The 27,215-nt window shown below is 51.3% G+C and overlaps 3 protein-coding genes across 3 annotated transcripts in view; all 3 read left to right on the forward strand.

The window, feature by feature from the left end:
* Positions 1-13,075, forward strand: part of Man2b2 (mannosidase alpha class 2B member 2) — a 30,251-nt gene extending 17,176 nt beyond the window's left edge. Inside the window, exons 8-19 of the mRNA XM_052736086.1 lie at positions 553-743; positions 1,629-1,770; positions 3,136-3,269; positions 3,725-3,999; positions 4,991-5,182; positions 5,581-5,833; positions 6,206-6,316; positions 6,408-6,621; positions 9,781-9,897; positions 11,077-11,189; positions 12,144-12,261; positions 12,807-13,075. Coding sequence (XP_052592046.1) covers positions 553-743; positions 1,629-1,770; positions 3,136-3,269; positions 3,725-3,999; positions 4,991-5,182; positions 5,581-5,833; positions 6,206-6,316; positions 6,408-6,621; positions 9,781-9,897; positions 11,077-11,189; positions 12,144-12,261; positions 12,807-12,901 — 1,955 coding nt within the window. The 3' untranslated portion in view covers positions 12,902-13,075. The remainder of the gene's footprint in view (positions 1-552; positions 744-1,628; positions 1,771-3,135; positions 3,270-3,724; positions 4,000-4,990; positions 5,183-5,580; positions 5,834-6,205; positions 6,317-6,407; positions 6,622-9,780; positions 9,898-11,076; positions 11,190-12,143; positions 12,262-12,806) is intronic.
* A 4,926-nt stretch (positions 13,076-18,001) lies between these two features.
* Positions 18,002-18,380, forward strand: LOC128108825 (cytochrome c oxidase subunit 7C, mitochondrial). Its single transcript, XM_052735855.1, has one exon. It carries the CDS (start codon positions 18,079-18,081, stop codon positions 18,268-18,270), a length of 192 nt encoding a protein of 63 aa, XP_052591815.1. The 5' UTR covers positions 18,002-18,078; the 3' UTR covers positions 18,271-18,380.
* Positions 18,381-22,396: 4,016 nt separating this feature from the next.
* On the forward strand, positions 22,397-24,258 carry LOC128108826 (MORF4 family-associated protein 1). Its single transcript, XM_052735856.1, has 2 exons — positions 22,397-22,960; positions 23,219-24,258. Exon 1 carries the CDS (start codon positions 22,570-22,572, stop codon positions 22,945-22,947), a length of 378 nt encoding a protein of 125 aa, XP_052591816.1. The 5' UTR covers positions 22,397-22,569; the 3' UTR covers positions 22,948-22,960; positions 23,219-24,258.
* The last annotated feature ends 2,957 nt before the right edge of the window (positions 24,259-27,215 follow it).

Below are 27,215 nucleotides of genomic sequence, written 5' to 3' on the forward strand. Positions count from 1 at the left end.
CCTTGTCCCCAGTCTGCCCAGCTTAGTCTGATGTCCCCATCAAGCATTAGATCCTATCTAAAAATCCTAGAGGCAGGCAGATCTCTGTGAGTTCAAGGCCAGCCTGGTCTATGGAGCGAGATCCAGGAAAGGTGAAAAGCTGCACAGAGAAACCCTGTCTCGAAAAAACAAAAAAAAAAAATGGTTTAAAAAGGGCGATGGTGGCGCACGCCTTTAATCCCAGCACTCGGGAGGCAGAGGCAGGCGGATCTTTGTGAGTTCGAGGCCAGCCTGGTCTACAGAGCGAGCTCCAGGAAAGGCGCAAAGCTACACAGAGAAACCCTGTCTCGAAAAACCAAAATAAATAAATAAATAAATAAATAAATAAATAAATAAATAAATAAATATCCTAGGTCCTGATCTCTCTGGGCAAGCCACAAGTCCTGGTGTCACCAGTGGTCCTGTATGCCTCCCTGGGTGGCCAAGCAGATCTAGTACCCTTAGCTGTTCCCAGACCCACACTCAGCACCGCAGGCTAGGCCCTCAGTCTCACTGCATGTACTTATCTCCCAGAACCACTGCAGGCCTGGACCGGCTTCTACACATCTCGCAGCACCCTGAAGGGGCTAGCAAGGCAAGCCAGTGCCATGCTGTATGCTGGGGAGTCCATGTTCACACGCTACATGTGGCCAGAGCCCCGTGGGACTATGGACCCTATGTGGGCCCTGCAGCAGCTCCAACAGCTTCGCTGGGCTGTGTCTGAGGTAAAGTCTCTGGAAGGCCTCAGTAAGACTGAGTCCTCTCATGGTGTGGTATGTGTCTCCCCATGACTAGAGGCTCCACTGTACAGGAGAGAAAATTGTGGTCCCCTCTGGTTTCAAGGCTGGTACAATGTGAAACTGGGCCACAGCTGGACCCAAGGTCTCAAGGCACCCAGTGAGCAGTTTCCTTAAGCTTCACACCTGATTTTTATAAAGAATGGAGGGTAGAGGGACATTAGTGTCATGCATGGATCCAAGTCTCAGCTGATGGCCTCAAGTTCATGACTTTTCCTCCCTGGGCCCCAATTCCTTCCCTGTACATGCACCCCACAGGATGGTGCGGCAATGGAATGGCATGGTGGCCATCTCCACCTGCCTCCCTCCCCTGTATCCATGGGGACATGGAGACACAAGAAGTCTTGTCATTTGTCACCCCTCCAGAAAGTGGCTGGGTCAGGCAGGCCATTTTACAGATGCCTGGAGGTAAATCTCCAGGAGTTGTGCCGGGAAGAAGCAGGTAGACTTGCGGTGTGTGTCATAACAGTGGAACGTGTAACCAGGGACCCTCAGTCTCCTGCTCTGTGAAGGGAGACAGTCCACCTCTCCCTGGTGCAGTGGGAGCATCACACCCTGCACAGTGTACCATGAGGAACCAGTGCGTACATGGGATGATAGTGATGGAAGGGAATCTGGGTCTCTACCAGGAGGGGGACTCAGGCAGGGTCGTTCTATGAGGTCAGAAAAAGCTGGGCCAGTTCTATAGCTTCTTGCCTCAGTTTCCCTTCTATAAGATGGGCGGGATGCTTGCCTTCTCCCCAGTATTCTGGAGAGCAGGTACCTCCCAGGACCAAGTTTGACACCCTTCTTCCTTGACTCTGACGGCGACAGGTCCAGCACCACGATGCCATCACAGGCACTGAGTCCCCCAAGGTGAATGACATGTATGTGGAACATCTAAGGACAGGGATGCTGGGCGTACGCAAGCTGATGGCCTCCATCGCCCTGGACAGGTCCCCAGTGTCGGGCACAGGTAAGGCAGGCCCCTGCAGGGAGGCAGTGGCTGTGCTTTGAAAAGAATCTGGGGCCAGGAGTAGCACATACCTACCTATAATCCCAGCACTAGGGAGGCAAAGGCAGGTGGATCTCTGTAAGTTCGAAGCTAGCCTGGTCTACATAACAAGTTCCAGAATAGCCAGAACTATGTAATAGAGAGGCCCTGACTGAAAAAAAAAGTCTGGGACAGGGGTGGAGACCAGAACCTCACATGAGACTGAGACCCTATAACCCAGTACCATGGTGTGATCTTGCCAGCTGGTTCAATGCTTTGGGCCGGTTTCCTCGTCCTGGAATCCAGGATGGACTGACGGCTCAGTCGGACTGAGCAAGAACCACTAACGAGTTCTGAGTGTTTTCTAAGCCTGGAATGTTCCCCATGGGTATTTAATGCCTTGCATAGTCTGTGAGAGGGAGACTCATTTTTGAACCGAAGAAACAGATTCAGAGGGGCCATGGTTCAGCTCAACCTCGCTAGCTAGGGAGAGGAAGAGCCAGAGTTTGAACCCGCCACCCTGTGCTCCCTACAATGTCCTCTGGCCCAGCCCTGCCTGGTCCCTGCTTACCCTCTCAAGCCCAGCTGGACTGCCGGTCACCTCCAGGTCACCTCCAGGCCACCGTGGCCCAAGCTCTTGGTCCATCAAGTGTCACGTGTAGAGTGACTCATCGTACAGCTGGGATGTTTAGGTGTGGAACTAGGGAAATCGTGAGCAGCCCGGGGCAAGCCCCCAGGTCCCTGTGCCCCGCTTTGCTCAGCTTGTACTTTTTGCTGGCCCCTTCTAGCCCCTCCGGTCTCCTCCCTCCCCTGATAGGATCTGGGCCATGTCTCCCACCTGCCCTGCCCTTCCATCCCTCTGTGTGTAGCCCAATCCAGCCTGTAGGTTCTGCCCAGGGCTGGCACAGGGGACACAAGTCTGACAGGAGGGACAGTTGCAGAAAGAGGCGAGCCTGGGTTGTGACATCAGTGCTGGGTAGGGCAGTATAGTGGGCTGTGCCTTTCCAGGAGCACACAGGTAGGCTTCCCCCAGGAGGGAGAGAAGAACCGAAGAGTGAATAGGTAGAGGGGACAGCAAGGCGCTAGGAGGGAGGCTGGAGACTGAGCAGTGTGTTCAGGAATCAGTACATAACAGATGGAACAGAGCGGGAGAGCCAGACCCACACCACAAGAGCCCCTTCTGCTGGGCGGGCCACTCCAAGCCTTGGATCCAGGCCTTACCCCTTCCCCTCCCCGCTCTGCCCTAGGGCCTCTGGAAGGCCAGGTCTTGCCTCCCTCATTTTCCCTCATATCAGGGAGCCTCCCAAAAACATCAGGGGCCTCAAGTGACACCTGTTCTCTCTGCAGACACAGGCCCCATGGGATACTTTGTCTCTGTGTACAACCCGCTGGCCTGGAAGGTTGCCACCATTATCACCCTGACTGTTGCTTTCCCCCACGTAAGCGTCACCGATGAGCTGGGCCACCCAGTGTCAGCACAGGTATGGGCGAGAAGTCCTGCCGGAGGGTGTTTCCTGTCTGCCTCTTGGTAACCTCCTTCCACTCTTCCTGTGCAAGGGTTCTGGGCATCTTAAAGAGGCACTTTAGCAGAGGTGCCAAGGTTGGGGTGGGATCTAGGCTGCCCCCTCTGTGCTCCTGAGACAGTCAGTATGAGTCACGTGGTCTGCTTTCCACCCCCCCACCCCCTCCCGCTACCAGGACAGGGAAGGGCAAGACATAGGGAAGGGAAGCGAGTGGGAAGGAAGGGCCCCAGAGGTCTGTTCAGGGTTGGCGGGTGTCGCAGCAAAACCAAAGCTTGTAAAGATGTCATGGGAATCTTTAGAGGTGGTGGTAAAATACCCCTTCCTGGGCGGATGGCATGCACCCGTTCCAGGAGTGTGAGGCAGGGGTTATGGGGTGACTGAGGAGACTTCCTTTCCATGCTGCTGGCTTGCAGATCCAGAACTCTACGAAGGACCCTTCTGCCTACGACCTGCTTATCCTGACCACCATCCCAGGCCTCAGCTACCGGCACTACAAAGTCAGGCGCACCCGTGGGGACCAGGCACACACCAGGGAACTGGTCGTCCCCACGGCCAGCACCCTCAAGTTTAGTCTCAAGCTGAGGAAGCAGACCAGCCAGGAAGGCAGGTCCCTGTTGCCTGTGACAAATGACTGCTATACTTTGCTGTTCAACCAGGACACCAACATGTTACATAGTATTCAGGAGAGGTAAGTCGAGGCAGCAGTGCCTCTGAAGTGTGCCTGGGACCTGGACACATGCACAGTGTCCTATGACCCCTGATGTGCTCACCTTCCCCTGGGGAAGGACCAGGTGATAGCAAGACCCCTTCCTGCTCTTGTGTTCCTTAAGAGGGGGAGCCTGGGCCACTGCAAAAAGGCTGCTTCAACCACCTCATTCCAGAGCCCTGACCCATGGACAAAGGGGGACTCCGGGGCCCCATGAGAAAGGTGCTCATGGGGTCCACTTCTCTAACTACAGAAACTGAGTTACTGTTCAGGGCATAGTTGTGTTGTCTAAAACACAAAGGGCCTTTAAACCCTTTATCCCACCCACCACCCCTCACTTGCCCCTCTACCCACCGAGCCAGCCAGCCACTCACCTATGTGTCTGTGTACCCATCTAGCCAGGATTCTGCCCACCCATGTGTCCATCCATCCACCCATTCATCCACACCCCTGGGGACCAAGAGACTTTAAGGGTATAAAATATCCTTGGCATGTGACACTTTTTTGTTTTGTTTGGTTTGGTTTGGTTTGAGACAGGGTTTCTCTACGTAGTTTTGGTGCCTGTCTTGGATCTCGCTCTGTAGCCCAGGCTGGCCTCAAACTCACAGAGATCCGCCTGGCTCTGCCTCCCGAGTGCTGGGATTCTGGGATTAAAGGTGTGCGCCACCACCGCCTGGCGACAAAACTCTACTCTTATGTTAGTGTGACTCCTGGACCACCGATGGGCTGCTGAATAGCAGTCTGGGGATAGTGCTCCCTGATGGTGGCCTGTGTGCAGCCTCCCTCTTGTGACTTCTTCACCTGACAGTCCTTGGCTATGTGTGGGATCAGAGGTTTCCCCTGAGGCTTCTGGTACCTTCCCCAGGCTCTTCCGGGGCATCCTCTTCACTCCTGATCCCCAGCCACAGCCCTGCTGCCGATGGATGATCTTGTTGAGGGTAACACCAACCATTCTCCTCTCTCACCCCTGCAGACAGAGCAACCACACAGTGCACATGACCCAAGAGTTCCTGGAGTACCGGGCCAACGGAGACGTGAAGCAGGGCCCCGTTTCTGACAACTACCAGTTTGCGCCCAACAATACCGCTGAGCCAGCCTGGGAAGCAGTGGGGATGGAGATGGTGGCGGGCCCACTGGCGACCGAAATAAGGCAGTACTTCTACAGGTGCCTCCCCTGGGCGGGCACACAGCCCCTGCAAGGCTCAGGAGCGGGTGGGTCGAGGAGCCTCTGTCCCTGTACTTGGGCATGGCTCTGGCCCGTGACTAATCAATGCTAGCTGGATGAGAGACTTGCTCTCTTCTGCCTGTGGTTTTGGGGTATGCCTGAGCAGTCATGTTGTTGGTAGCTGAGTCAGAGCATGGGAGAGGGGCTTTGGTTGCTCCACAAATGGTCCAGGCCTCGCATGAATCTCCACAGGGTCCATAGTCCTCCCACTAGGTTGCTGTGTCCAGTACTGCCAGTGTCCACCTACAGATAGCTGCTTCCTGGCACCCAGCTTCCTGTATGAAGGAAGGAGCCTTCAGCCAGTCCCCACAGCGCTCTCTTCTGTGGCCCCTTCCTAGGAATATAACAGACCAGGATTACATCTATGCAATCCACTCCCGTCTGGCCCATGTGCATCCAAGCCTCACTGGGGAACTGCTCTGTCAACGGATAGAGCAGCAGTACCGAGTGGGCCCCCTGGAGCTGAACCGGGAGGCCATCCTGAGGACCAGCAGTGACCTAGACACCCAGCAAGTCCTCTACTCTGACAACAACGGCTACCAGATGCAGCAGAGGCCCTACAAGGCTTTCAAGAGCAATCTTATCGCCCGGGTATGCCTGCAGCAGCTCCATGCTGCACCCCAGCATGTTTTTCCTGGCCTTGTTAACCACCTATTCAAAGCAATAGAGGCTTCTTGGGAAAGCTGTTTCAAAGGCCCTGGCCAGCATCCTGCCCCGTGGGCTCTGCGTCTCGACAGTGCCACTCCCGAGACCTGTCTGTTTCTCTCTTCCCTCTCAGCTTTGTCAGGGGTCGTTCTGGACGCCACGTGTGTTGAGCACTTAGCAAGGGGTCTAGAGTCCCATCAGTCAGACCACATGGCTAGGAAGCAGCAGGCTGGAAGCTGTGCCACTGTGCCGAGGGGACAGCTGGTGTCTGCCTGACCCTGTACTGAAGCCGCCACTGGGTGGCACTTGTGTCTGCAGAATTACTACCCCATGGCGCAGTCGGCCTTCATCGAAGATGCCAAGAGCAGGCTGGTGCTGCTGGCGGAGCGAGCACATGGTGTCTCCAGCCAAGGGAACGGGCAGGTGGAGGTAAGAGAGGCCTGGCTGTCCTCCGGTGGGCCCTCATAGCCATCCACAGCATGGCCAGGGGGCACGGAAGGACCCCCGATGATCTCTGCAGGTAATGCTCCATCGGCGGCTGTGGAACAACATGGCCTGGAACCTGCAATACAACCTCACGCTGAATGACACCTCCGTCGTGCACTCGGAGCTCTGGCTTCTGCTGGGGCCTAAACCCATCACGAGTGTCCTGCGCCCGAGGAGTGGGGTAGCACTGCAGCACAAGCCTGTCGTGTTGTTCCGAGAGCTGACTGATGAAGAGGCCCCCGCTCACGGTGAGCATCGCCACTGCCGAGGATGCGCACACACACACCCCCACCCCCCACCCTGGCAGTGGCCTCTGAGAGGCTCCTGCCTCAGGATGCTGGGCAGCTTTGGACTGGACCTCAAAGTCTGAGTGCTGACAGGGGCTCCCTCAAGCTTCCCCTGCTAGTCAGTGCAGAGCTGAGACTCACTTATTCCGCTCTCTCCCTCTTCCCCTCAGTCTTCTCCATCTCCTTCCCAGCTGTCCTTTACTTTCTTAGCATGGCCCTGCATCACCGTGTCATTTCAAGTGTTGGCAGCACGCCATTTACAGGCCTGGCTGTCTGAATCAGGGCGGACTGTCAGTACGTGAGAGTACTTCTAGTCCAGGGGTGTCTAGCCTTTTGGCTTCCTCTGGCAACATTAGACAAAGAATTGCCGTGGGCACACACATTAAGTCCGGGAGTATACAACCCGTGGCCCACGGCTTCTGAGAGTATACATATTTATTTCGTGTGATGTTGGAGAGTGGCCGTCACCTGCAACGCTCACACTTGAGAACTGTAGTCAGTTTCCAAAACGAACAACAACAAAATCACTAAATGAACTCAGTGTCTTGAGTAAGTGTATGATCTCATGATGGCTGCATCCATAGCCGTCCTGGGCCACAGGATGGACACCCCTGCAGAACCCACCTAGCCATGATCCAAATGCAACCTTTGTGCCGCGCCTCCCCTAGGCTTTCTGTTACAGCCCCATGGCTCTGTGTCTTTACTGAGACAGCAGCCCCTGAGATGTTGCAGTTTTAAATGGTTCGGCGGCACAGCCTCTGCAAACTCAAGGGCCTGGAGAGAACGGGGCTCTGTGTGCTTTCTTCCTACTTACTAGCAGAGGTTTACATTAGAATGCTTGGTTTTTTAGCCAGAATCCATCCCAGGCATCGGGAAGAAGACAGGCAGCTGTCACTCATGCAAGGAATGTCTCCTCTGTGCAGTGTGTAAGGCGCAGTTACTGTCCTGCAAGAGTTCTTGGGATGGCTGAGAATGGGTGTGAAACACTCATTCAGAGAACATTTGGTTGGAGCATTCTACCAAGGGCCTGGCACCTTATGTTTGAGAGAACATCACACACACACACACACACACACACACACACACACACACACACACACACACACACACAGGGTTACCAGGGGCCAGATCCAGAAACAGAGTCCCTGGTTGAGCAGAGTCTGGGGAATTCATTAAGGAAGAGCTAAAGCCAGGCATGGCTTAAAACTTGGAAAGCTGAGGCAGGAGAATTGCTGTGTGTTCAAAGCCATCTTGGTCTAAACTGTAAGACCTCCTCTTAAAAAGAAATAGAGCAACGTGGTGGTGGTGCATGCCTTTAATCCCAGCACTTGGGAGGCAGAGGCAGGCAGATCTCTGAGTTTAAGGCTAGTCTGTTTCAGAACAGCCAGGGCTACACAAAACAAACAAACCAACCAACCCTGTCTGGAAAAAAGAAAATAAATAAATATTTAAATATTCAAAAAAACAAAAAGAGAGAAAGAAAAGGGAAGGAAGCGGAGGGAAATCGGGAAAGGAAGAGTTGAGTGAGAGGGCAGGACAGCTGTAGGTGTCCAGAGAGCGGGTATTCCTGGCAGGGCGTCCTTCCCACTCTCACATTGAAGATGGTCATGTGAGGGACGCACTCCCCCTGGTGGCTAGGATCTTTGCTGCAGGTGAAGATTCAGAATGTCTGAGAAGTCTCTCTCTCTCTCTCTCTCTCTCTCTCTCTCTCTCTCTCTATATATATATATATATATATATATATATATATATATATATATATCCCTCTATCCCTCTTAAGCAGCTGAGGGCCACAGGAGAATTTACTTGGAGGCCCAAATACTGCAGGGCTGTACTTGAGCTCAAGACCTGGAAGCCCCATAGGCCATCCCTCATCTCACCTGAGCACTCTTCCTCCTCCTCCTCCTCCTCATCCTCATCCTCATCCTCCTCCCCCCTTTCTCTTCATCTTCCCTCCTCCTCCTCCTTCCCCCGGGACAGGACTATACAACTCCTTGGCTTCTCTCAGAGAACTGTCTCCCACCATGTAAGTCTGATGCCTGTCTCTGTCAAAGAACACCTGAGACAATCAACTTAAAAGCAACCATGTTTGCCAGGCGGTGGTGGCACACACCTTTAATCCCAGCACTTGGGAGGCAGAGTCAGGTGGATCTCTGTGAGTTTGAGGCTAGCCTGGTCTACAGAGCGAGATCCAGGACAGGCACCAAAACTACACGGAGAAACCCTGTCTCGAAAAACCCAAAAAAAAAAAAGCAACTAAGTTTTATTTTAGCTCACGGTTTCATGGGCTTCAGTCTGTGGTCCTTTGTCTCTGTTGCTTTTTGGTGGCACAGTCCATCATGGTGGGGAATGCAGGGCAAAGATCTGTTCATCTCATGACAGCTGAAAAGCAAAGAGGGAGAGGAAGGGCCTGGGGTCCCAGTGACCTTTACAAGGGCATGGCCTAGTGGCCTAACTTCCTCCTCTAGGCCTCACCTCCTAAAATTCTGCCACCCCAGTACCCCACAGTCTGGGGACAAAGCTTTTAGCACATGGGAGGCATAGAAGATCTAAATCTCACAGCACGCAAAAGGAGCTGAGACTGACTTTCTAGACTGGACTGATCCTGTTGGTCCCCACTTGAGTCAGGTGACCCAGGCCTAGGCCAGTCCATGTGACTTGGATATGATGAGAAGGTGGCAGCACCTGTTGAAAGTCAGAGTCGAAAGAGAGGGTCAGAGGGTCTCTGTGGGAGAACTGATAGGTGGTGAAGAGCATTCTGGATCCAGAATAGAAAGCAGGCTTGTGTAGGCTCGCTATGTGTGTGAGCGAATGTGTCCCTCTGTGGGCCTTAGACTCCTTGTCTGGAGTCTGAAGTGGCCAGTTGATGTCCCTCCATATCTTAAGCTGTGTAATCCCAGCAGCTGGATGCAGAGAGAGCAGCATGGGGGCAGGAAAGGCCTGTGGGGGTGGGGCAAGGGTAGATCAGGGGTTGAGATCCGATCTTCAGGCTCATTGTACTGTGGGTTGCACATGGCCTAGTAGGGCGTGGCTGGAAGGAGCAGAGGCCCCCATGTGGAAAGCTGAGTGTCTGAAGGAGTTGGTTCCAAAGCTCTTCCTCACTATCTGTGTGCCTTGCAGGATCCCAGAACCCCCAGGCCGTGACATTGCCTCCCAACCTTCACCTGCAGATCCTCAGCATACCTGGTTGGAATTACAGCAGGAGCCATGCCCAGCACCTGAAGAACCTTCGGAGAGGTGAGGGAGCCTACCAGGGTGACTTCCTCCCGGAGTCCGCCAGGCAGTCCTCACAACTCCACCAGGTCCCCTGTCCCCTCATCTGACACATAAGAGACCAAGGCCTGCAGAGGGGTAGAGAATGAGCAGTTAGTCAACAGTCTGGGGCAGGGTGGCCCCAGCCTCTGGCTCCAGCCCAGGACCGGGCATACCACTCTGCAGATGGATGCCGTGCAGCCCCCAGACAGTGGTCCACATGCTGCCCAGCCCTCGGGGCTGCCCTGTGCTAGTATCAATGTTAGTCAACCTTCTCATCTCGTGACAAAACACCTGAGAAAATCTCAGGCAGACAGGGCTGATCCAGCACACAGCTGTGGAGACGTCAGCTCATTATGGCAGACAGCATGGCAGCTCAGTACATGATGCAGTGATCAGAGAGAGGGTGGACTGCATTCCCCACTTTTCTCCTTTCCTCTTGTATTCCACATGGGCCTCCGTGGGGGAAGATGGCGACATCCAGGGCAGGTCTTCCCACCTAGGTTGATCCTCTTGGAGGACACCGAGAATGTGCTGTGCCAATCTCCTAGGTGTCTCTTAATCCAATCAAGCTGTCAGTCAAGATCAACCATCATGTGCTTCTTCCATACAGTCCTCCTGCAGCCCCCAAGTACCTCAGTTTCCACTTAGCCTCAGAGCTGAGGCAGCCTGGCTATCAGGAGTTTCATTGATTTGAAGATGCCCCGCCAGGATGCCTGCGTCCCAGTTTCTGAGTCCATTAGACAGTGATGGCAATGAGAAGGGTTTAACACCCAACAGGAAGCATCACACCTCTGTGCTCACTTTGTGTTGAGCCACGTGACCACATAGTCATGTGGTCACACCCAACTCCAGATGGGACAGAAAGGAACTGGAGGATTTGAGGACAGGCCCAAGGATGGCCACTGTAGGAATGAGGACACTGGCTTCAGCCCCTTTTAATATGCTAGAGGTACAGGGTTGGCGCAGCCCCATTTGGATACCGCCTCTGCGGCACATAAGCCATGTGACCACGGGCAAATGACTGCCACTCCTGAGGGACAGCTGCTGTCCCGAAGGGAGGCTGAGATACGGAACGGAGTCCAGACTGTAGAGTGCCCGGTCAAGACTGCAGCACTGAGCTTGCTTGATGGGAGGTCCTCACTGCCACGTCCACCCCCACAGGCCACCCCGAGAAGCGCCAGGCCAACCTGCGGCGTGTGCTGCTGCGCCTGCACCACCTGTATGAAGCAGGGGAGGACCCAGTGCTCTCTCAGCCTGTGACAATGGATCTCAGGGTAACACCCCTCCCCAATGCTTACCCCACCCCAGACCACTCAGGCATCCAAGAGTGCTCTACCCCTGGGGAAGCAACTCTGTCTGAAGTCCTGTCCTGAGCGACACCTTTGTCCGAGGACCACTAGCCATGTTCACAGATGAGGCAACTTACGCTCTCCCTTCAGGGTGGATGAGATTTCCCAGTTAGTACCACAGGCCATATCTGGTTCTTTCATGTTTAATTGTGTACCTTTTGGGGGGTGGGACATGTGGTGTGCATACATGTTTGTATGGCTCTGTGCACATTGGATCAGAGCTCAATGTCAGGGCACCCTTCTCTCATATTTCTACCTTACTTTTTGAGACTGGGTGGCTAGACTGACCACGACTTCCAGGGTACCTCCTGTCTCAGCCCTCATCCCCAGCACTGGGGTTACAGACAAAGCAGCCACCTGACCAGTTGAGCTCCCTCCTCAGTCCACTACACAACCTTTCAAACAACGTGGACAATCATTTGTACCATCAGAAAACCAACCCGTTCTCCCTGGACCTTCTGGGAAAGGTGACTTGGTGTCAGAGAATCCAAGGTCTATGTCCAGGTGTGCAAGTCGATTGGGCTCCCCCACTCTCCTGAGGCTCAGTTTCCCTACCTGCCAAGCTAGGGAGGTGCCAGTTCTTGGCTCTGAAGGTGTCTCTGCAGGCTTCCAGGCGCCTCCCCATCTAGGAGCCTGTCCCCGTGGGGGCTTGCTCACCTGGCGGACCATCTAGGGAGGCACACACCACCAGTCTTAGTTTCCTGTGAGCAGGTTGGCGATCTGCCCTTTCAGATAAAACGAGGCAAGTGTACTAGGCATTGAGGCAGGGCCCCACAACCCGAGGCACAGTTGGTGGCCACCCTTCTGTTTTGGTTAAATGAGCTTCATGGATCTGGGCATCAATAGGGTCCACCCCTCCCCTTGCTCCTGCCCCTGCAGGTTGTACTTCGAGGACTAGGGTCCATAGCAGCTGTGGAGGAACGCTCACTCACAGGGACCTGGAACATGCAGATGCTGAAGCGCTGGCACTGGAGGACAAAGACTGGCCACCCCAGAGGTTTGGGACCCCTGTCAGGCTGGGCAGCAACACAGACCTGCCATGTGCTGGGTGGCCTTGTGTGGCTGATTTCCCTCTCTGAATCCACAACCTTTGTTAATTACCCGATTAGGTTAACAATAGCTTGGTGTCAGTCCTTCCTGCCAGGGCTCCACACAGGTTGTGTGTGTGTGTGTGTGTGTGTGTGTGTGTGTGTGTGTGTGTGTGTGTGTGTGTGTGTGAAGGGGGGCCATTTCAGCTATTCAGGGAGGGAAAGGCCCATAAAGAGGCTCGCTGGTAAGGCCAGAGTAGGTTTTTCAGATGGTCCCCCTCAGTCCTTCGGTGTTCTGTGCAGCCCCACGGGGAAAACAGACTGGTGGGCAGTACAGTGGAGCCCCAGGAGAAGCTAAATGGTGAGACCCATTTTAGCAGGAGTCCTAGGAGGAGGGCGCAGCCAAGGGCCATGAGGGAGCCATAGTAGACTGTAGAAAGCTGCTGTGGTGCCGGGGGCGGGTGGGGGGGGTCTAGGGGGAAGAACAAACAGACAGGCTCCTTGTCCTCCCCAGGCCGCCCTGCCTCCCTACCAGCGTCACCGGGAGACTCCATCATCACTGTGTATCCCAAGGAAATCCGGACTTTCTTCCTTCACTTCCAGCAGTGACACCCATGCAGTTGGCCCCAGGGCCATGGAACTGGAGTCCCCTCCCCACCCTCAAAAAAAATGAAGAGAGACTAAGAGGGAGGAGCAAGCTGTTCACCCGTCAGCTGTGTGGCAGAAAGTGGCCATGTGGGGAGAGGGGTCTCATTTTTTTTTAAATAAAAAATTAAGGTCTGGGCTCTTCCTTCCCATGTCTAAGCCAGCCCTTCCCTCTCTTCTCACATGCGTGACCCCTCCCTCCCCTTCTCCCTTCCTTCCCTCCCTCCCTCCCTCCCCCACACTCTCAGTTTTTAAAAGAACACTTTATTTTTCCAAAGTTAACATGAATGAATTGTAGAAACTGAAAGACATCAAGAGGAGAGTCAGCCGCACCACACAGCTCACAGCAGATCTTCAGGACCTGTGTCTGAACACGGCATGTCACAGCGTGTGCCTGAGATGTACCGGTGTGTGCCTGTCACGCTTCCCATACCTTCACTGAGCCCAAACCCCGTTATGTGAATATTATGATGATCAAGAATACACTTCACTAACGCCAACTATTTTACAGAAAAAAATCTGGCTTCAGACCTTGCATACACCAAAAGTTCTAGATACTGTACGGGCGGCGTACAGAGTACACGGTGTGGTGTTATTCAGAGTGTCCAGTATCATGTTCATACTGTTGACAACCCTGCTGTGGGGGTACACACCTGGAATCTTAGCACCGGAGAGGTTGAGAGAGGAAGACTGAGTTCCATGCTGGCCTGAGCTACATAGTGAAACTCTTGTCTCTAAAGAAAAGACGGGGGAGGGGCTGGGATGACAGTTGGCAGAGTATTTTCCTAGTATCCACAGGCCCTGAGTTCAGTCCCCAGTACTGCATAAACTAGGTGTGGCTCTGCACACCTGTAATCCTAGCACTTGGGAGATGGAGGCAGGAGGATCAGGGGTTGAGGTCATCCTGAGCTACATAGCAAGTTCCAGGCCAGCCTGAGATTCATGAGACCCTTCCCTAAAACACACACACATTTTTATTGTTGTTATTATTATTATTATCATCATCATCACTAGTGAGAAGGTGCATTGCACCAAATTGCTTCATGCATCTCTATAGTGCAGCCAAGCGTGGTGCATAGGGCTGGATTCGAGTTGCTCACCAGTGCTTGCCGGGGTGAGTGAGGCCCTACGCTCATCCCTAACACTGTCCACCCCTTCAAAACAGTCCAGTTCCACCTTTCCTGTGTACTCTGCTCTACCTTCTGCCGCCTACTGAACAAATCCTGACACACTGTCTGCCATTGCCGTACCAGGCTCCATGCTCACCTTTTCTCTTAATCAGAAACAGACGCTTGATTATCAGCCAGCCCCCAGCTCCCCCTCACATGTCACCTTGGAACCCCCATAAAGCCCTGGGTGCTTCAAAGTAGAGCCAACTGCTACAGTGAACACAGACGCTGTATCTGAAAGTGGAGACGCATGATTACGCTCTAGAACAGCAGACGTGCAGAATGCTGGCAAGGAACCCTCCCCAGCCCTCCACTGCCTCCCTTCTCCATTCCCAGCACAGTCTCTGTGAGCGCCACCTCCGCAGAAGTCCCTCTAAGGACTAGAAGGATGTCCAGGGATCAGGTACATACCTTGGGTGTTAGGATCTGCTTACCCATCAGTACACAGCCGGGATGGGGCAGCTGGGCACAGTGCTTTTTGTGGCCAGAGCCCTTCCTCATGTCACCCCTGTTACCCAGGGAGCAATCAACATCCCAAGGGGCCAGCATGAACAACTCTGGTCCCAAAGAGCAACTGTCTTGGGATCACAAAGCCTCCAAGCTTGCTGGAGCTTCTGCTGCCCTGTCCTGCTCCCGTGATGCCAATAAAGACGGATTCCCTGTTGTGTGAACAGTAGGGCTCAGCAAACTGCAACAGACAACAAAGGCTACAGATGGAAGGGGACTTCCAGACATGGGATGGTGGCTAGTCATTCCCTCTTCTGCCAACCCAGGGACATGCACACACCTGTGGTATTTATGGCATCTTAACTTAGGTCCACTGGTGATTTTGCAAAGTGACCCTTGTGGTTATTAACAAAGTGCTCCCTAGCTGCATTGGTCACCATGGCAGTCTCTAGAGCATCTAGGAAATGAGATGCTGTGAATTAAGACCTGACTGTCGGCCGGGCGGTGGTGGCGCACGCCTTTAATCCCAGCACTCGGGAGGCAGAGCCAGGCGGATCTCTGTGAGTTCGAGGCCAGCCTGGGCTACCAAGTGAGTTCCAGGAAAAGGCACAAAGCTACACAGAGAAACCCTGTCTTGAAAAACAAACAAACAAACAAAAAAAGACCTGACTGTCCCTTATATCTAGTATGTACAGGAAACAGGTACCACTCAGTGACACACGGACATAGCTCAGCCACTCCTGTTCTTGCCTCAACACAGCACTCTACATATCCACTCCAAAACCTGTGTGCAAATCACAATGTGTGTGCCTCATAAAAGGGGTTTAGCTGTCCTCCCACCAAATAACATTTCACTAGAACTTCAACAAAGTGACATCTACAAAATGTGTTCTGTACCTGCATCTGCTTTAAAAAGACCTGACACTTCATGTCTCAAAAACCTGAGTGCTTCAAAACTCACCCACCACCATCAGTACCGAGTACGGTAGCCAGAAGAGATCACATAATATAAAAATACCTTCCACACACAGTAGTGTACCCATAACTCTTCTTCTCAGGACTTCTGACACTGTATGAGACTCCAGGTATGGTGGTTTGAATAGGTATGGCCCCCATAGACACATGTGTTTAAATTCTTGGCCTAGGGAATGGCACTATTAGGAGGCATGGCCTTGTTGGAGTGGGTATGGCCTTGTTGGAGGAAGTGTGTCACTATGCAGGCAGGCTTTGAGGTTTCATATGCTCAAGCTACGCTGAGTGATACAGGTCACTTCCTGATGCCTGCGGATCAAGATGTAGAACTCTCAGCTCCTTCTCCAGCACGATGTCTGCCAATATGCCACCATATCCCACCATGATGATAATGGCCTAAAACTCTGAAACTATAGCTAGCCCCAATTAAATATTTTTTTATAAGAGTTGCTGTGGTCATGGTGTCTTTCCACAGCAATAGAAACTCTAAGACATCAGGTGTCATTCCATTTCACTTCCCAGTGTGGGGTGTAACCCTGAGGTGGTAGACTTGATTAGTATGTGCCAGCTCTTGGCTTCCCTCCCCAACACCAGAAAGAATAAAGAAGATAGAAAAAAGGAAAGAGATCATTTTCATAAAGTACTTCTGACAAAGAAGTCTTCAAGTCTTTGCAAAGTGACCCATGTGGATAATAACACATTTCCAGGACACTTTGTCACACCTTCACCCCTGTTCTGGCCCAGATGCTCTGGAGGCACAGAGCCGATTTCAATTTGTATAAACTCGCTTCCAGTAAGGCCTTCACATCTCATGTGCAGGTTGACCACACACACCTGCATTTCTGAGGCTCACAGTCTTGCATCCACCTCAATGTTGAGATTACACATGTGCACAATCCTGCCTGGCATCGCCCTCATGAGTTTGAAAGATCTACTATACTATTCTAATTAATTTTTCTAGTAATCATTTTCCGGGTGTTGGAATTGCTGCTTGGGTTCACTTGTTTGGTTCCGGTCCTGATATTTTGGTATGAAGACTGAAGACATAAAAGGGGTGGAACCTGTAAGTTTCCATCATGCTTAGGAGCAGACACCAGCTATCTCAGCCAACAGGAGCGGCTATAACAAACTACCACAGCCTAGGCATTTATTTCTTGCACTTCTAGAGGTTTTGAGTTCAAGAGCAAGGTGTCAACAGATACCTGATTTGCACTGCCCCTGCTTTACAGGTGGCTGCCTTTGCAATATGTCTTCACGTGGCAGACAGTAGAGGGCAGGACCAAGCTCTTGTGGCTCTGGCTGTCCTGGAACTTGCTCTGCATACCAGGCTAGCCTCAAACTCAGAGATTGCCTGCCTCTGTCTCCTGAATGCTGGGACTAAAGGCATGTGCCACTGCCACTCAGCTAAGGACATTAATCTTATCGTAGGGGTCCCACACTCAAGACCAAATCTAGCCCTTAGTGCCTCTGAAGGGACCCATCTCCTACTAATGGTTAGGATGTCAATAGATGAATTTGAAAAGGGTCATGTGGTGGTTTGAAAGAAAATTACCCCCAAAGGGAGTGGCGCTATTAGGAGATGTAGTTTTGTTTGAGTAGGTACGGCCTTGTTGGAGGAAGTGTGTCACTGTGGGGGTGGACTTTGAGGTCTCCTTCTCCTATGCTCAAGCTGTGCTGGGCGATACAGTTCACTTTCTGTTGCCTGCGGATCAAGATACAGAACTCTCAGCTCCTTCTCCAGCACCATGTCTGCCTGCATGCCACCCACCATGATAATGGACTGAACCTCTGAAACTGTAAGCCATCCCCAGTTAAATGCTTTCCTGGATAAGAGTTACCACGGTCATGGTGTCTCTTCACAGCAATAGAAACCCTAACTAAGACAGGTCACATTTGGTACAAGGCACAAAATTCCTTCCAGACTTGACAATGGAACGTATCAGCCTTGGAGCACCCGCTCTCAGGGCCAGCAGCCGCAGGAGGACCACAGTCATGCAAGGAGCCCCCTCCCAGGTGTCCAGGGCCATGCTGTCTCTGGAAGTCATTTAAGACAGCTCTAGGCTCCACGTTTCTAAGCACATGCATTCAGGATCACTCGTGAGAGCATCAAGAGGGACCAGAAAAGTCTCTTCCCTGTAGGTCTGGACTGGACCCACAGGACTTGAGCTGCAGTTCTTCCCCACATGGCCTTCATTGCTGCTTCTAGGACCAACTGTTCTCCAGTCTCCAGCTTGGGGAAATGAGGCTCAGCATCAGTAGGTTGCTTACCGCTGTTGGTCAGCTGAGAATCCGGCACTCTCGTTAGTTTCCAGCAGCTGCTGCCGTGCCCTGAGGTGGCCACGATCAAGCTGATTGCAAAACTGTACCCTCAACTCCTTTATTTTATTTTGAGACAGGGTCTCACTGTTTCACCATGACTGTCCTGGAACTCACTGTGTAGACCAGGCCTCCTCTCAAAAAAGCAAAAAATAGGTGAAGGAAGGGGACTGTGCTGGTGCGGCCGTTTCTTCCGCCTTCCCGCTCTGCGCCCCTCGCAGAGCTCCCAGCGGCGCCATGTTGGGCCAGAGTGTGCGGAGGTTCACCACCTCCGTGGTCCGCCGCAGCCACTATGAGGAGGGCCCGGGGAAGAATTTGCCATTTTCGGTGGAAAACAAGTGGCGGTTACTGGCCATGATGACTGTGTACTTTGGATCTGGATTTGCTGCTCCTTTCTTTATTGTAAGGCACCAGCTACTTAAAAAATAAGGATATTTAATTCATCCCTTTAACAGAATGAAGATTGTTTAAGAGATGTGATCTGAAAATTGGATTAAACTCTTAAACTCTTATTACTAAATAAAATTGTAAATAAACTAGTGACAAATAAAAAAAAAAGCAAAAAATAAAATAAAATAAAAATTAAAAACAATTCATAACCAGGCATAAACATACTCTTACACTAATAAAAAAATAGCCAAAGTTGTGTGAGACATCTCAAGTCACACATCATTGGAATTTGGGGGTCTTAAATGCTATATCAGAAATAAAGAAAAGTGTTAAATTCAATGTTACTTAAGGAACTAAACAGAATAAAGAGAAGGGGTAGAGCACAGGTCTGGGAAAATGACTCAATAGGAAAAGCACTAGTCCTGCAAGCCCGAAGATCTGTGTTTGAATCCCCAAAGCTGGTAAAGCCAAGCACAGTAGCACCTGTGCAATCCTGTGCTCCCTGGCCGGAGGGAAGGTGGAGACAGGAGAATCACTTGAAGCTTATAGGCCAGCTAGCCCATGTAAGCGGTAACAGCAACAAAAGACAGACCGTGTACACACACACACACACACACACACACACACACACACACACACGCACACACGCACGCACGTGCACACAGGGGTTGGGAGTGGGCAGAGGGACTGAAGGATGGCTCGGCAGGTAAGGGTACTCGCTGCCAAGCTTAAAACCTGAGTTTGATCTCTCAGACCCACTTGTGGAAAAAAAAGAATGAACTGACTCCTGCAAGCTGCCCTCCCCCTTCCACAAACCCACAAGAGCCACGGCACCTCCTCCCCACCCTACTCTAAACGTAAAAGACAAATAACCAAAAGAAGAAAGAACAGAGACTTCAAACAGAAAACAAGCTTTGCCAGAGCTCCATGGGATTGGACACTGACCGCACAGGTATGCTTTGTGCCCTGCCTCTGGAGCAGCGAGAGCCATTTATTTGGTCCTGACCCATTTTTAGGGTGTGTGTGTGTGTGTGTGTGTGTGTGTATGTGTGTGTCCACTTGTGGAAGGGTGAAGAGCAAAGGTCTATGTAGGTGTCTTCCTTCATCGCTCTCCACCTCATTCTGAGACAGGGTCTTCTGCTGATCCTGGAGCTCCCCAATTCAGTTCAACTGGCAGGCCAACAAGCTTGGGATCCACCTCTCTACACACACACACACACACACACACACACACACACACACACACAGAGTGCTGGCTGGGGTTACAGACATAAGCCACTGCACCCTCTTCAGCTCACGGGTAATAAGAGTCTGCACTCAGATCTCTGAATTTGTACAGCGAGCACATAAGCTCCCTAGCCTCTCCCACCCCCTTTCACATCATTCCCCCCACACACACACACACACAGGGCTTTCAGGTTCCCAGGAAAAGTGAGCAGAAAGTGCAGAGTTCCCACATGGGCCCTGACTCCTCCCACTAACAACCCTACACCAGAGGAGAATGGTTTCCAGCAACGGGCCTACAGTGCACAGCGCTAGCAGCAAACCTTCTGTTTCCGTTAGGGTTCACACTTGGAAACTGTGTGGATTCAAACTAACATGTGATGGCATGCGTGCACCATTATTGTGTTTCTCAGAGGGCCTTCACTGCCCTAAGAAGCCTCCATGCTCTGTCTGCTTGCCCCACCCTCCTGAACCACCCACCCATCTTTCTGTGTCTCTGGTCTGCCCTTTCTGGAAGCTCAAGTAGTTAGAACCATGTGGTAGGTGTGCAAGTGGACCTCCTCCCTTTAGTAACACGTAAGACTCAGTGTGTCTTTTCATCGTTTGGTTGCTTATTCCTTGTAGTGCTGAATGTTATTCCACTCACCCACTGAAGGCTGTTTGCTTCTGATTTTGCACAGTAACACATACAGGGGCTGTAAACATTATGTGCAGGATTATAGCAATGCAATGTTCTGAAAATACCTCTTATAGTCAAAGAGACTGGAACTTCTGCTGAACAGCCGAAGTTGATACACCTGAGGTCACATAAGACTGCCAGGCTACTGTGAACTCAAACTGTTGGTTTAACTTGACTTTAAGAGAACAATGTAACAACTGACCTTACTGGTTTGAATTTCCTATGTAATCAACTTTCACAGCCTAAACTAATGCATGTCTATAATCTTAAATTACGTACTCTTCCATGCCCTTGACCCAGAAAAAGCAGCAAATACAAAAAATTGAAAATATCTTCCTAAAATCTACCATTAAGGTTGAAAACAACCATTTATGATTATTGGTTGATAAACATTGGTTTGCTGGGTCAGTCGGAGCCAGTGACTTTACTCCTTGTTCAACTCTTTTAAAGATTTCTGTAAAGTGTCCCATTCCTTACCCACATAACGCTTTCAATATCATTCAGTAAAGATAGAAGGAAGCCCTTTGTTAGGGACAAACACACCACTCAGAGAGGGCAGACAATTCACACAACAGACACAGAGACACACACAGACAGAAACAGACAGCCCCAGACACAGGGACAAACGGACTCACAAGACAGCCTTCAGGCAGGCACAAATTGAGACTCATGCAACAGAGAGACAGACGACAGAAAACACAGGAAGCATGAAGTAGACAACTCAAATCTGGACTCACTCTCAGTTAAACAACTCCAAGGGGAAGGGCTTCTAGTTCTTTCCTTAATGTGACACTGATGCATTATTGGTAACTCAGAGTTAATCACTAATGCGAATAATCCATGCACGGGGTTTTGTGTGGATATATGGGTTCAACCTCTTTGCTGGGTTGTACAGTAGAAGCTGTCTTGGCAATAGAGATCACATTCACACACACACACACACACACACACACACACACACACACACACACACACCACACACACGATTTCCCAGGTCCATGCTTACCAGCCTTTCTCCATGTCAGGGTTCTGCAATCTAACTATCCTAGCATCATGTGTTGCAGTATTCATTGTCCTGTGAGCCATTTATCCTTACTCATTTTTTAAAATGGCAGTTTCCTCTGATGTCAAAAAAATCTAAGGGCTGGATTTATTTTTAATAAAAGTCACTTAGTGTAAAGGATCTAAGCAACTAATTAAAAACATGCACTTTAAGCCAGGCAGTGGTGGCGCACACCTTTAATCCCAGCACTCAGGAGGCAGAGGCAGGCAGATCTCTGTGAGTTCAAAGCCAGTCTGGTCTACAGAGCGAGTTCCAGGACAGCCAGAGCTATGCAGAGAAACCTCGGTTTTGAAATAACAGAACCAACCCCCCCCCAAAAAAAATTCACTTTAAATATGTCTATGGTTAGTATTTACAAAGTGGTTTCCATCCAAATACACAGTTCAGATTTTTGAGAGGGTGCTGTCTGATCAGCAGACTAAGAATTCTGCAGCTTAAAGTTCGGTCTTGAGTGACTGTTAAAGCAAACTTAAGTTATGTGAGCCAAGTTCTGTCCTTTCCACACCAACTGACCATCAACTGAACTTTGGTTGACTGGGGCCTCAGGACCCAGCAAACAGAAGTTTCTCCTTAGGGAGACAGGAGTTCTGTTTGGTAAAAACACACCCAGCGCCAGTGCCTGGCGGAAGAGAACGGGCAATGAGCAGGATGACAGTCCTCGGTACAGTTTAGAAAAGCCGGTTTGTTTGTTTTTTGTTTAGTTTTGAGACAGGGTCTCACTATGTAAGTAATATAACTATGTAACTATATTGAAACTCACCATGTAGACCAGGCTGGCCTCGAACTCAAGAGCTCCACCTGCCTCTGCCTTCCAGGTGCTGGGATTAAAGACGAGAGCCACCACATCTGGCTGGCTCTTTCTGTGTCTTTTCCTTCTTACTTTCTTTCACCCGGGAAGTTGAGGCAAGAGGATTGCTAAAAGTTCACAAAGTTTTAGCTACATAATTGAGTTCCAGGACAGCTTTGGCTACAGCGTGAGATCCTGTCTCAAAAAATAAATAAAATCAGAATAAGATACAGTGAAGTGTGCTCTTAACAACATCCAGAACCGCTCCATGGACCTTGGAAGGATGGAGGGCTGATGTTTGCGCGCGGCCGCGAAGGCGCTCGCCCCGCCCCTTCATTGGACGTGCGCGCGCCCGCACCTCGCCGCGCGACCGTAAAGAGGGGCGCGGCGGTGTCGTGAAAGGGGGTCGCAAGGCGCAGAGCTCTGGTTGACGGTTGGGACTCCATTTTGTTCGCCGCTCGTCTGCTCGGCAGTCGCCAGTCTCCGTGGCGTCTCCTGGGCGGAAAGTTGGGCAGCGGCGGAAGTTTTGAGGACTCGGCCGGAGCTCGGTTCCTGAGTGTCCCGCAGACGAGCAGAGCGGCGGAGATGCGGCCCCTGGACGCGGTGGAGCTGGCGGAGCCCGAGGAGGTGGAGGTGCTGGAGCCCGAGGAGGACTTCGAGCAGTTTCTGCTGCCCGTCATCCACGAGATGCGCGAGGACATCGCGTCGCTGACGCGCGAGCGCGGGCGCGCGCCCGTGCGCAACCGGGGCAAGCTGTGGGAGATGGACAATATGCTGATCCAGATCAAGACGCAGGTGGAGGCCTCCGAGGAGAGCGCGCTCAACCACCTGCAGGGCGCGGGAGGCGCCGAGCCCCGCGGCCCCAGGGCCGAGAAGGCCGAGGAGAAGGCGCAGGAGATGGCGAAGATGGCCGAGATGCTGGTGCAGCTGGTGCGGCGGATAGAGAAGAGCGAGTCGTCGTGAGCGGGCCGCGGCGGTAAGGGAGGGAGCCCGGCGGGGCGTGGGCGACTGTGGGGCGGGGGGGAGGAGGCCGGCTTGTCGCCTCGGGAGTGAACTAGGCCCCTCTGGGGAAGGGCTATCACAGATTGTCGGTGGGGAGGCCGTGGAAGATTCCAGATTGTGCGGGAAGGCATGAGGCCCCGAGTGAGGCCGCCTCCAGGAGAGGCCTGGTGTTGGCCGTGCTGTCCAGCGGGATTAACATCCTGGTGATGAATCTCTCCCGCCCGTGCTTTAGGTTTCCAGCCAATGGATTCTGGTCGAGTGATGGCGATTGGCTGACATGACACCCTGGAGAAGCTGAAACCAGAGAGCCTTTTGTTTTCCCTTTTTTCTTTTCTTTTTTCTTTCCCCCCCACCCTCTGTCTTCACTCTGTTCTCACTGACACTACGTTTCTGCTACGGTCTGCGGTTGACGACCTCGATATGAGTTTTTGATTATTCAGTGGTTCTTTTTTTAATGTTTGTTTGGGGGAAATAACTTTAATTTGGAAAATGCGCTCACATACGGGAATTAGGGCCTAGATTGTAAGCCCTTGTGGCAGTCGAATGACGATCGTTCCTGGGCTTTGGTTGTTGTTCATGCATTTTGAGGTGGTTTGCTCTTTCTTGGGTGGCCTGATAGCTCCCTGGAACTTTGGGTCCCTGTGACACTTTGAGACTCGAGTTGGAGCTCACCGGCTCTGGAAGTTCTGAAGGAGCTGCATTAATTCTAGAAGACCACTCCATGCAGCAATGGCAGAAGAAGGGACCAGACTTCATCTGGGACTGCGGATGGGCCTTCCATGGCTAGGACTGATGACCTGGGAGAAGGGTCGGAGGATAGTATTGTTTCTATTGGGGGGCTTTAATTTCTGTGTGAGACCAAAGGAGGAGAGATGTATTTTGTGCAAAATTTAAATTTTATGTGCTCCACTATCTATTGTAACCTGTCTGGTGAGTTTGGACAGCCTAACTCATTTCTAAATGAAATGGAACCCAGAATGGGAGATGAGGTCTTGTTAGTCTGTACAAGTTGGTATTTTGTCCCCATATATTTGAGGAGATCCTGGGAATAAAATGAAGATCCCTGCAAAGCCCTTTGTGGGCTGGGAAGGAAAACTTGGAACTGTCTGCAGTGGACCCTAAACTTGGAGAAGAGGCGTCTTCAAGGTTCATATGTAGTCAAGCTATAAGTGTATTGAGAAGCAGACCTGAGAAGCATTTGAGGTCAAAACCCCTACCATGTTTGAAAAACAAAATCTTACATGTTAATAAAAGTATTCGTTTGCTTGAAAAGATATAAATCCAGAAAATTATTAAGAAACAGTAGTGAAGTCTTTCTTCAGTGTTCTGTGCTTAGTTGGGATGAACATTGGTCCTACAGCTTTGGGAGCTATGGGTAAACGGCAGAAGGGAGTTTCAGCTCTGGCTTCCGTGGGGCCTGAGTGAGACAGGAGATGGTTGGTTCCTGTAGGAAGGAACCTTTCTTAAGTCCACAGCCTCTGCCTTCCGTCCTCCACTGTGGTGGAGACTAGTGTTGACATACTGTATAGCACATCTAGATGACATCAGCTCCCTTCAGAAAAGAAGGTCTAGGTCCCCAGCTGCTGAGATCGACCTTCTATTTCCAAGCAGTGGCCTTGGCCGCCACCCTCTTTTCCTGGGTGACTCAAGTCTATAGGGCCCTGCTTTGTAAGGACAACCCCAATACCTTAGAATTCCTTATGTCTGCTGAGTGAACTGCATCCCAGCCCAACTGTTGACTGCCCAATGTGTTCCTTTCCATGGGGTGTTGATTTCTGAAGAACTCCACCTGCGTAGTTCCTTCTTAGAACTGCTTCCTCAGGTACCAGCTTATAAGCTCTTAACAGATACAGTTGCCTTAGAACGTGGCAGGGTGGTGTAGGAAGGCTTCCAGAGCAATGGGTTCATAAGCTTGGCCTTGGAGGATGAGCTCAACTTGCAAGGTCAGGAAGGATGGGGGGTGGGCCAGGCACTGAAGTGTAAGTTCTAGTAGTGGGGAAAACGGTCCAGTAGGTGTATGACTCCGGAGGGAACCACCAAAAAAAGCTGTGTTTGGCACATTGCTACACACAGATATTACTCAGATTTTGTTTTCCCAGACCCCTTTACTGTCCCAGGATAGCATATTGCATTGGGTTGCTGATAATCAGGGCTGGAGACAGCTGAAAGGGTAAAGGCAAGCCTGCAGCCAATGAGTTTGGTCTCAGGGACTCACATGGTGGGAGGCACAAACTGACTCCTGCAAGTGGTCCTCTGATCACATGCTCACTGTGACATGTATGCCTCTATAGATTTTTTTTTTTTAAGTTTTAAATGGCCAGAGAGATGGCTCAGCAGTTAAGGGCACTTGCTGCTCTTGTAGTGGACCCAAGTTCAGTCCCCAGCACCCACCTGGCAGCTCGAAACTGTCTGTAACCCTGGTTTTAGGGGGTTTGACACCCTTCTGAGCTTCCAAGACATTGGCACAGCTGTGGTGCACATACATGCCTGCATGCAAACATACACAAAAAGAAAAAACGTTTTACTTGTAAGTGACACAATTCAAGGTAGAATGCTATCCCTTCTCGCCTAAACATTTAACAGCCATGTCATCATCTAACCCTGCCAACAGTACATATATTTTAACATAATGGCTCCTTCCAGTTTATTTTTAGATAAGCTAGCCTCACTCTGGATTCTCCTGCCTCAGCCTCCCTGGTGCTAGGATCTTAAGCATGCACCAGCTTTTGGGGGGATAAAAATGGTGGTTCACCGTGAACCTTAACACCTCTCCCCCATATCCATCTAAAACTGACTTGGAAGCCTCTCTATGAACATCTGTGTGTTTTCCTTTCTTGTGATGCCAGAGATGGGCCCCAGGGCCTCTCACTCTTCTGAGCAGCATCCCCAGCTTTCTCCCTTCCTCGATAAAGACTGAACAGTAGTCATTGTACTGGTGGTTTTTACACCTAAGTTTGAGAAGAGTTTCCACATTCTTTCCAGTGACTCCTTAGTTTCTTTTCCATATGATTCTAGTTAATTGCAGCTCACTCCCAAGTCTCGTTTGCTCCAATTCGTGCCTTCCATCCTGGTCTGCTAGCAGCTGGAAAATCAATCAAATGTTGACTTTGTGAACACAGCAACGAGTGAGTGGCTGGCTCCAGGCACTCTTGGTAGCCGTGCAGCACTGACTGATCTGGCTCCGTTTGCCATGATGTATTACAGATCCCTAAGTCTCTGGTGAGCCCCTGGCTCCAGAGGTCATATCATGGAGAGCTGTGCAGAAAGGCTTACTGGGCTTCTTGGGCAGGGTGCAGTGCCATCTCAAGCTGAGACCAGTGTGTTCCATAATAGGGTGTTATGGGTGTGCCAAGTGTTCCAACAAACTGCTTTATAGAAGGAGGTGTCACCTACTCTGAGGTCAGACAAGACACCCAGAGTGATGGAGCGTGTGGCACAAACTGATGGGAACAGAGCTAAGAAAAACAAAACAGAAGCCAGGAGTAGGGGAGGGGACGTTACCGCAACCCAGGACCACGGAAAACAAACAGATGCACGGGAAAATGAGCAGAGAAAAGTAGCTGTTGACATGAATCGAGGGCCAGCAAGGTAGGCAGGATAGCAGCCATCAGGTCACTGGGGATGAGTAGCCCAGGGGATGCAGAAGCTCCTGTCTATACAGAGGCCAGGTGTCCAACAGCTGGCCACGCCAGCATGTGATTCACCCAGAGTGACTTCGGGACTGAGAGTGAGGGGTGGTCATGAATCAGGTGCCAAACTGCAGCAGGCAATGGGGATATTGTGGCAAGTAGCAGGGGTGAAAGGCAGTGAATGGCCAGCATGTGCTCCAAGGTAGCACCATGTGGATGGGAGGGAGGGCGAGGAGTGGGTTTACTTCAACCATACTCCCGGTTGATGTTTGTTCGAAGGATATGGAGATAGAGTGGCTGTTCTTTTCATCAGCCTGGGACCTTGGGAACAAATGGCACTATGCTCTTGGAACCAACCAGCAAAGTGAGGTGAGTTGGAAGGCAGGGCTTCTCCAAGTCAACCTGTGCTAACTAACCATGGCTCACTCAGCCTGAGGGGTTTAGAAAGAGTGAGACGTGTCATTAGCAACTTGACATAAGAATAGCATCATAGACTGAGCTCAACTCAACAGTAGTGATGGCTATGGTAAATTGAGTTCTGAATTTAGCTCATCAAGTAGCGACCACTATGGAAGAGCCAAAGATGGAGCAGCCAAAATT

This window comes from Peromyscus californicus, unplaced genomic scaffold, assembly GCF_007827085.1.
Source record: "Peromyscus californicus insignis strain IS unplaced genomic scaffold, ASM782708v3 Scaffold_13__1_contigs__length_99412109, whole genome shotgun sequence".
Classification (NCBI taxonomy): Eukaryota; Metazoa; Chordata; class Mammalia; order Rodentia; family Cricetidae; genus Peromyscus; species Peromyscus californicus.